Raw genomic sequence first — 10,000 nt, forward strand, 5'->3', positions numbered from 1 at the left:
GTTATTTCTTTTTATGGGCGAACGACGGGAATTGAACCCGCGCATGGTGGATTCACAATCCACTGCCTTGATCCACTTGGCTACATCCGCCCCTATCCCCCACTCCCTGTATGTAGTATAAATTACAAAAATTTTAATTTCTACCATTCCTCTTGTTTTGTTTCCCTTTCTTATAAGATAAAAGACAAGAGGCAGAAAATAAATTGAAAGCTTTATCTTTTTTATTTAAATAAAAAAATAAATAAAAACTTCACCGATAAAAACATATATAAAATAAAAATTACTACATAAGTCAAATAGGATACTCAAATACTTTTTCGTATCTTGAGTTAAAATAAAAAAAAAGCTTATATTATATTCTATTAAGTAAAAAAGTAAAAGAAAAGACGACTAAATAGTAATTACAATTATATAATAATTAAAGGGCTAATAAATAAGAAAGGAGCAATGTCAACCCTCTTGATAAAACAAGAAGTTGATTATTGCTCCTTTCTTATTTATTTTCAATAACTCATATATACTAATACCTAAGTCTTATCCATTTGTAGATGGAGCTTCGACAGAAGCTAAGTCTAGAGGGAAATTATGAGCATTACGTTCATGCATAACTTCCATACCAAGGTTAGCACGATTAATAATATCAGCCCAGGTATTAATTACACGACCTTGACTATCAACTACAGATTGGTTGAAATTGAAACCATTTAAGTTGAAAGCCATAGTGCTGATACCTAAAGCGGTGAACCAGATACCTACTACAGGCCAAGCCGCTAGGAAGAAATGTAAAGAACGAGAATTGTTGAAACTAGCATATTGGAAAATCAATCGGCCAAAATAACCATGAGCAGCTACGATATTATAAGTTTCTTCCTCTTGACCGAATCTGTAACCTTCGTTAGCAGATTCATTTTCTGTGGTTTCCCTGATCAAACTAGAAGTTACCAAGGAACCATGCATAGCACTGAATAGGGAACCGCCGAATACACCAGCTACACCTAACATGTGAAATGGGTGCATAAGGATGTTGTGCTCAGCCTGGAATACAATCATGAAGTTGAAAGTACCAGAAATTCCTAGAGGCATACCGTCAGAAAAGCTTCCTTGACCAATGGGATATATCAAGAAAACGGCAGTTGCAGCAGCAACTGGAGCTGAATATGCAACAGCAATCCAAGGGCGCATACCCAGACGGAAACTAAGTTCCCACTCACGACCCATATAACAAGCTACACCAAGTAAGAAGTGTAGAACAATTAGCTCATAAGGACCGCCATTGTATAACCATTCATCAACGGAAGCAGCTTCCCATATTGGGTAAAAGTGCAAACCTATAGCTGCAGAAGTAGGAATAATGGCACCAGAAATAATATTATTTCCGTAAAGTAGAGATCCAGAAACAGGTTCACGAATACCATCAATATCCACCGGAGGAGCAGCAATGAAAGCAATAATAAATACAGAAGTTGCGGTCAATAAGGTAGGGATCATCAAAACGCCAAACCATCCAATGTAAAGACGGTTTTCAGTGCTGGTTATCCAGTTACAGAAGCGACCCCATAGGCTTTCGCTTTCGCTTTCGCGTCTCTCTAAAATTGCAGTCATGGTAAAATCTTGGTTTATTTAATCATTAATCATCAGGGACTCCCAAGCACACGATTCTCTATAAATAGAAATAGATAATTGAGGGCTTGTTATTCAACAGTATAACATGACTTATATACCCGTGTCAACCGATATCAAAATCGATCGATCTATATTATCTAGCTGGATTCATCAGATTTTTTTAACTCATTTCATTCATTCAAAAAAAAAAATAGAATTCGGATTTACATACATATAATTTAGATATTCGAATGGGTTGCCCGGGACTCGAACCCGGAACTAGTCGGATGGAGTAGATAATTTACTTGTTAAAAAGTAGGTAAAAAATCCCTCCCCAAGCCATGCTTGCATCTTTCATCGCACATGGCTTTCCCTATGTATACATTTAACACTCAGTGCATTTCCTAGAGGGGACTCTAATAAGAAAGTCGAATACTTAGTCGATCAACCTCTACTCTTACTGCATAAACATTTCATAATAGAAATGAATGAATTTTTTTGTTATCTCTTCATTCATTTAAGAATAAGTACCATTTCCAAGGTCTCATAACCAATCATTCGTGATTGGACAGACCATTGATGAAAATAATATCCAAATACCAAACTCGCCCGCTATATAACCTTCGCAAAGCAAAGGAAGCTCTTGGGAAGATCAAAGAAATAAACCCCCCTTCCTCGGTAAAGAATTCTTGGAAGAATTCCGAATCCACTCTTTTTAAAAAAGCGCGTGCAGTACTTTTGTGTTTACGGGCCAAAGTTTTAACACAAGAAAGCCGAAGTATATATTTTATTCGATACATATTCTTTTTTTTTGAGGATCCGCTGTAATAATGAGAAAGATTTCTGCATATATGCAAAAATCGATTGATAATCTCAAAATCCGATAAATCGGCCCGAGTCAGCTTACTAATTGGATGCCCTACTGCGTTACAAAATTTCGCTTTAGCCAATGATCCAATCAGAGGAATAATTGGAACTATTGTATCGAGTTTATTGGGAGCATTATTTAGTAGAAATGAATTTTCTAGCATTTGATTCCGCACCACTGCAGGATTTCGTCGAACACTTGAAAAGTAACTCAAAAAATCGAGGGAATGCTTGGATAATTGGTTTATACGGATACTTGCCGCGTGAGACCATACATCAAAATGACATTGCCATAAATTGACAAGGTAAGATTTCCATTTATTCATTAGAAGAGGTGTGTCTTTGGAAGCCAGAATTGATTTTCCTTGATATCTAACATAATGCATGAAAGGATCCTTGAGAAAGCATGGGATGACCGGAAAATCATTAGCAAAGACTTCGGCAAAATGTTCTATTTTTCTATATAAACAGAGTCGTTCAAAAAGGACTCCAGAAGATGTTAATCGTAAATGAGAAGATTGGTTACGGAGAAAAAGGAAGATGGATTCGTATTCACATATATAAGAATTATATAGGAATAAAAAGAATCTCGGATTACTTTTTGAAAAAATGGAAATAGATTTATTTGTAATAATAAGACTGTTACAATTAGAATACTCATGAAGAAAGAACCGCAATAAATGCAAATAAGAAGCATCTTTCACCCGGTAACGAAGGGTTTGAACCAATATTTCCAGATGGGCAGGGTAGGGTATTAGTATATCCGCCGAATAATTTAAATGTGGGAACTTTTCCTCTAAAAAGGGAAATATTGAATGAATGGATCGTAAATTGTAAAATCTTACGATTTCTGCCCCTTCTAAAGAAGATATTAATCGTAGATAAAATGGAATTTCCACAATGATTGCAAATCCTTCTGATAGAATTTTAGAATGCAAATTCTTGTTGTACCCAAAAAATGGATTTTGTTTAGAATCATTAGCAGAAATTATCAAATAATTCTGTTGATACATTGTAGTAATTAAGCGTTTTACAATCAGTAAACTAGATTTATTATCATAACCTATATTTTCCAACAACATGTATCTATTTAAACCATGACCATGAGCAAGTGCATAACTATATTCCCGAAAGATAAGTGGGTATAGGAAATCGTGTTGCCGAAATATATCGAGTTCTAAATATCCTTGAAATTCCTCCATTTTAAATTAGATGGGGATAAGGGATTTCTTTTGGGTTATTAAATGACACATAGTACGATACAGTCAAAACAGGATATTATAGTAAGAAATAAATAGATATATACCCCGGAACCAGATAAGACTGATCGACGGACTCTTTAGCTTCTCCTTTTCCATCTAATTTAATTGGTTTATGTTCATTCGAGGATAACAAGATGGTTAGAAATCCTTTATTTGTTCAACCCAATCGCTCTTTTGATTTTGGAAAAAGGGGATTTTGATCTTTATCAATAGACTGCTTTTTCTACACATTTACCCCCACACTCTAATGGAGAATAGCTACTAATAATTAGGATTTAAAAAGAAATCGCTGATCCACTTATGGGAAAAGCATTTCCCGCATCAAGTACTAATCTATTTTTAACGTTTAATTAGATCGGGTAATCGTTCAAATTAAGAACAGAAGCTCGTTTCTTTTTTTTTTGTTTACCTATAATTGGAGCCATAGGGCTCTATCCATTTATTCACTTAACCCAAAATTTCATTTTATTTTTTTTCGTCAAGAATTTAAACAAAGTTTTGAACCGATCCGCTAAGAATAAAATATTCTCAGAATTCCACATTGATACGACATGCTGCTTTTTCCATTCATTCCTTTGAGGATCAGTCGCGGTCTTACAAGCTCTAGAGATAGTATCGACGAAGACGTTGCTTCATACAAATGTGTAAAAATTGCCAGTCGCACTTAAAAGCCGAGTACTCTACCGTTGAGTTAGCAACCCCCCCCCCAAAAAAAAATGTGTAGATCCAATCGGAATAAAAAATTAGATTTAATTGCACACCGAAATCAAAATAGTAAAATAGCAAAAATATTGCTAATCGATTCTGAACATAAAAAAAATAATGAACATATTAGATGCAAATACACTGACTTATAAAATAAGAATCTAGATTAAGATAAGAATATGGATTAAGTCAAAATTGATGTACTACCACGGATTTAGTTCGTATCTTATCCATTATTATTTTATCCGTTTTTTTTTTTTTTCAATAAAATAAATAAATAATAAATAAATAAAGGCTTCTCGTATCCCAGCAAATCCGACGAATCCATCGTTTAAATAAAGTAAAATAAAAAAACCAAGTCCATAGATGGAACAGAGGGAAATAGATACATTTATTCATGATCGGATTATATTTGTTTGATACACTGTTGTCAATACGAATGTAAATCTTAAGAAAAGAACACAATGTGGAGAACCATAAATTAAAATAAAAAAAAAAATTAAATATTGAATTAATATAATAAAATATAAATTATACAAATAAAGAAAAAACTAATGACTTGTATTGAATTGGCACTAACTATATATGGATAATAAACATGGATACAAAAGGATGTAAGCGTAAGAATCAATATTCGTAGCAAAGTATCGCAATGCTTGGGTTTACTTAATCCATATAAGTAAAAAAAAAAGAAATCTTAAATCCCATTTGTTTTTTTTTTATTTATTTGTTCATAACATAAAAAAAGTGAAAGTTTCAACTAAAAACCAACTAGTATTGAATTAGCAATAATGTAAATATTTTGGATTTAGAAATCCAACTACTTCGGTTATTCATTTGATCTTTTTTCATCTGTCTTAAATTAAATGAATTGCTATCACTAAAATAAAAATAAATTTTTGTCGTTATAGAAGACGACATTTTTTAGTAGTAGACATTTTTTGGTAGTAATAATAAATAGGTATGAATAGAACAAAAGAGGGGGCTTATATAACTTTGTATAACCTTTTATATACTACCGCCACCCCTCTTTTGTTCTATTCATTAATTGAATTTAATCTGTTGATTAAGGGAAAGTTCCATAAAAACTCCCGCCTTCTTCGAAATATCATGAACAGTTCCCGTAGGTTGAGCGCCCCTTTCAAGGAAATATAGAATAGCAGGAACATTTAAATAGGTTTGATTCTTTAGCGGATCATAAAAGCCCACTTTCCGAAGAGCTCTTCCTTCTCTTCGGCATCGAGCATCGATTGCAACGATTCGATAAACCACCCATTGGGATAGATGTAGATGAAAAATACCCCCCCTAGAAACGTATAAGAGGTTTTCTCCTCATACGGCTCAAGAAAATTCGAAATTATGTCTATGGATCGAATTTGAAATTTTTAATCAGTAATGTCAAATGGATCCATAAAATAATCAAATCAATTAAATATGAGTTAAGTACTTTTTATTATTCCTTATTCTTATCCGAAAAATAAAATAAAATCATTTGTATTCGCATCCTCATAACTCAAGTTGGATAACTCGCTAATAACCCAGGGAACCCCTTTACTTTAGGTATTTCGTTTATTGAGCGATCTCTAACCACGCACCTTTTTTGTCTTTAGAATCTATTTTGATTCTTAATTATAATCTATTTATTGAGACAACTGAAAGTGGTATTTCCTTGTTCCAGGATTCTTTATCGTTTCTTTGAATCATTGGGTTTAGACATTACTTCGGTGATTTTTAATCGTTTCAAAAAACGTCAGCAACATACCCTTTTTGTGATTTCTTTTTATCAAAAAATTATACAAATGGTCGATTTGATTCCTGCGCGATACACTTTTAATCGAAAGAGTTTTACCAATTCCAAGAGGTTTTACTTATAAATTTAAATTTGAAAATTGGATCCTTTCGATTTTTATATGGAAAATATACTTACGAAGCTGTTTCAACTTATTAATTAACACTAACCCTAGATCCGTTCCCTTAAAAAATGAATCAATACTTTTTTTTACTCGAGCTCCATTAAGATCATGTACTATTTACATCCCAACCCCCGACCTCAAAAAGGAGGGTTCTAGTGAAACAGAACAAACGATGTCGAGCCAAGAGCACCCTCATTCCTATCTAATTAATATAAAAAGAAACTGATGGATGTAAGAATCCACAGACGACCATATCCCTCAAGTCGCACGTTGCTTTTTACCACATCGTTTTAAACGAAGTTTTACCATAACATTTCCTAGTAGGTTGCTGTAAACAGTATGTAATTGATTCCATTATGGACTCATGAATAATCATTGGTTCGTTCGGTACATAGTAATCCATACTTTTATGAATGGGTAATTTCTCAAGAAGTATCAGCACGAATTAAATTTAACCCCATATAATATATATAATAAATAATATATAGAAATATAATAAATATTTTTTTAATATATTATTTTATTTTTTCTTTAGAATTATAATCTAAATATAAATATTAGAATATAAAAAAATTGAACTAATAAATAACACAAATAAGTTTTTTTTTAAATCTGCATCTTGAGGTGACTTGCTAAAATAGATTCACCAATTTCACACTTCTTCGAGTACCAAGGACTCATAAGACATTATTAAAAATAGTTAATTGATTGAAAAATTTCCTATTTCACTATCATTACATTATTGGAATAAGGCTTTAAAGTAAAAATCGCATTTTGATAATAATTTTGATAATAATAGAGAAAAATTCATATTCGGATTAAACCATAAAAAAAAATGTAAATTCTTTTTGTTTTTCACGAGGTGGTGGATAAAGACTGATAGAATAGAGGCTTTGGGTTGTTATTCTTTTTGATAAATCATAATTAAAAGATGATCCCCATACCTATCAGGTAGACTAAACAAATATCTTTGAAAGTAATTAGAAACATTCTATGTTAAAGGGTAAAGTTAAATATTTAAAATTTAGGGATAACAAATCTATTGTCACAAAACTCAATTGAAATAAAATAAAGTTTTCAATGAATCAATGAAATAGAAGAAATAGAACGATAACAATACATATATATATAAGCCTTCGCTCCCTTTCTGCGTAGTTTATTTGACTTGGAGTCAATAATCCGGCTGCAATTATTTCCTAAGGAAAAGCGACTAAGATGTATGAATACACTTTGTCTCAATTGGTACATATCATATATTTACAATTTTTCATAAAAGAAAACACAAAATACTTAAAAACGGGGTTCAAAGAAAAGACATATGTTACGTATGTAACTTGATTTTTTTTTAATGAAATTCAGACAGCCGCATATATTGAAATTGGTATTTTACATTGACGTTTAACTCCTATCTACTGCGTCAATTCTATGAAGATGATGAATCCTAAATAAAAAAAGAATCCTATTAGAGTGTTCCAGATTATTACTATTTTGTATAAATGTAAATTAAAACAAGTTATGAAGAACTAACTTATTAAATAGAAATATGATTTAATCTATGCTCCCATCTTACCTCTTACCTGTATACAAATAGATTCAATTACATCTGTGTGTTATTTGAACACGATTCGATTTTTTATTTTTGAAAAAGATATAATTCATATAAGAATCAATCATTATAGGAAAGCAAAATCAGATTATAACCAATCTTATTCTACTCTTAAAAAAAAATAAGGTTGTTTAAAAAAGGGCAATCTTTCTTTTATTCTGATATAAAATAGAAAATCTATATTCTGATATGATATATATAATATAATAGGTATGCTCTGGGACGGAAGGATTCGAACCTCCGAATACCGGGACCAAAACCCGTTGCCTTACCACTTGGCCACGCCCCATTTTTGATTTCTATTCGACATTAATAAAGACTAATATTGATAGTAGTTCTTCGTCAATTCTAGTCCAAATCTATATAGAATAGATTAGAGTGTTGCTAGGATTTTGAGACATTTAGATAGAGAATTAAACGACATTTATTGATCATTACATACAATTCAATTAAGATATTGTATGAAAGTATGGTTTTGTCTATTCTCTTTTGATTTGAGAATTGAAGGATTTTTGATTGGGTTAATTCAAAAAAAAAAAATAAGATTATAATAACTCATATTAAGAACTCATCATATTAATAACTCAATCAAAATAAATACAATTATCTTCAAGAACAAAGAAAAAAATGTTTGTTATGCTTAATATCTTTAGTTTGATCTGTATTTGTCTTAATTCTGCTCTTTCTTCAAGTAGTTTTTTCTTCTCAAAATTGCCCGAGGCTTATGCTTTTTTGAATCCAATCGTAGATTTTATGCCAGTAATACCTTTGCTCTTTTTTCTCTTAGCTTTTGTTTGGCAAGCTGCTGTAAGTTTTCGATGAGATCTTTAATACGGTCCTAGAAAAATTCATGATTTATTCTTAAAAAAAAAATTCTAACAATTCATAAGATCAGATAAGTCTTATAGTATAACCCTTCGATTCAAATAATCAAATTCTTGGATCGCCACAATAAGTCTGGGCTCCCCCCAGTTCCTCATTCGGACCCTTTTTTACAGTGAAAGAACCTAGTAGATTCCTCCGCAATATCTAATTGCGGGTATGAAAAAGCTTTTGGTAATGAAAGACTTGACTCTTATTACAAATGAATTTCTGAAAATTCTTTTTTATTTCTATAGATTTAGAAAAAGAATTTCGTGGTGTCAAAATAAGGTATGTGGTATAAAAATGGAGAATCTATTATCTTTTTTTTCCAAAAAAAATGATCTTGGAGATTGTGTAATGCTTACTCTTAAACTATTTGTTTACACAGTAGTGGTATTCTTTGTTTCTCTCTTTATCTTCGGATTCCTATCTAATGATCCAGGACGGAATCCTGGACGTGAAGAGTGAAGAATAAAAAATAACAATAAAGTTTCTGTTTTCCTTGCTTGATTTTAAAATGTTCTTAGGATTTTATTTATTCCACATTTTTAACTATTAATTAAAATGAAATAAAAAAAAAAGACTCGTTGAAAGAGAAATTGAAAGATAAAGAAAAAATACCAAGTCATTGACTAAAGCGGAAAGAGAGGGATTCGAACCCTCGGTACGAAAAACCCGTACAACGGATTAGCAATCCGACGCTTTAGTCCACTCAGCCATCTCCCCAAATTGAAAGAAAAAGGATAATTACTAGATTATATTACACAAAAACAGTAAGGCTTGCAAAAGGGCCCTCTCTTTCTACCTCTTTATTATTCAGTATATAATTATTATATAGATATCTAATTATAGAGACATAGAAAAATAGAAAAAAAATATAGAAAATAAAAATCAGTGATTTCATTTAGGTAAAGTAAGGGCTCGAAAGCGATATCTCAACTCCACTATTCCAATGAATATAAATTTAGATATATAACCACCTAATGCCCCAAGAATATTATATATTATATAAACTATAAATTATATAGCAATGAATTTCTTATATAAAAAAATTATAGAATTAATAAATAGTAAATAGAAAGTAATAATAAATATATAAATTAAAATTAAATAAATAATAAAAAAAGAGTACCTCTTTGCTTTCGTCTGCAAGATCCTTTTTTACTTTTACTTCCACAGCC

General features: G+C 31.4%; 5 protein-coding genes and 4 non-coding genes across 9 annotated transcripts; 2 read left to right on the forward strand and 7 right to left on the reverse strand. All coding sequences in view use genetic code 11, as the record gives it.

The window, feature by feature from the left end:
* Positions 1-16: 16 nt before the first annotated feature.
* trnH-GUG lies at positions 17-91 on the reverse strand. The gene has a single exon. It is a non-coding gene; the product is annotated as a tRNA-His (tRNA).
* A 443-nt stretch (positions 92-534) lies between these two features.
* psbA (photosystem II protein D1) lies at positions 535-1,602 on the reverse strand. The gene has a single exon. The coding sequence runs from the start codon at positions 1,600-1,602 to the stop codon at positions 535-537; it is 1,068 nt and encodes a 355-aa protein (YP_009733732.1).
* A 252-nt stretch (positions 1,603-1,854) lies between these two features.
* Positions 1,855-4,432, reverse strand: trnK-UUU. Its single transcript has 2 exons — positions 4,396-4,432; positions 1,855-1,889 (listed from the first exon to the last, which is right to left on the reverse strand). It is a non-coding gene; the product is annotated as a tRNA-Lys (tRNA).
* On the reverse strand, positions 2,157-3,671 carry matK (maturase K). Its single transcript has one exon. It carries the CDS (start codon positions 3,669-3,671, stop codon positions 2,157-2,159), a length of 1,515 nt encoding a protein of 504 aa, YP_009733733.1.
* A 1,048-nt stretch (positions 4,433-5,480) lies between the features above and the next one.
* Positions 5,481-6,658, reverse strand: rps16 (ribosomal protein S16). The gene is made up of 2 exons: positions 6,617-6,658; positions 5,481-5,708 (listed from the first exon to the last, which is right to left on the reverse strand). Exons 1-2 carry the CDS (start codon positions 6,656-6,658, stop codon positions 5,481-5,483), a joined length of 270 nt encoding a protein of 89 aa, YP_009733734.1.
* Positions 6,659-8,172: 1,514 nt separating this feature from the next.
* Positions 8,173-8,244, reverse strand: trnQ-UUG. Its single transcript has one exon. It is a non-coding gene; the product is annotated as a tRNA-Gln (tRNA).
* A 347-nt stretch (positions 8,245-8,591) lies between these two features.
* On the forward strand, positions 8,592-8,777 carry psbK (photosystem II protein K). The gene has a single exon. It carries the CDS (start codon positions 8,592-8,594, stop codon positions 8,775-8,777), a length of 186 nt encoding a protein of 61 aa, YP_009733735.1.
* Positions 8,778-9,176: 399 nt separating this feature from the next.
* psbI (photosystem II protein I) lies at positions 9,177-9,287 on the forward strand. The gene has a single exon. The coding sequence runs from the start codon at positions 9,177-9,179 to the stop codon at positions 9,285-9,287; it is 111 nt and encodes a 36-aa protein (YP_009733736.1).
* Positions 9,288-9,457: 170 nt separating this feature from the next.
* Positions 9,458-9,545, reverse strand: trnS-GCU. Its single transcript has one exon. It is a non-coding gene; the product is annotated as a tRNA-Ser (tRNA).
* Positions 9,546-10,000: the final 455 nt, after the last annotated feature.

The sequence above is a fragment of the chloroplast genome of Quercus robur (genome assembly GCF_932294415.1).
Source record: "Quercus robur cultivar Fastigiata chloroplast, complete genome".
Classification (NCBI taxonomy): Eukaryota; Viridiplantae; Streptophyta; class Magnoliopsida; order Fagales; family Fagaceae; genus Quercus; species Quercus robur.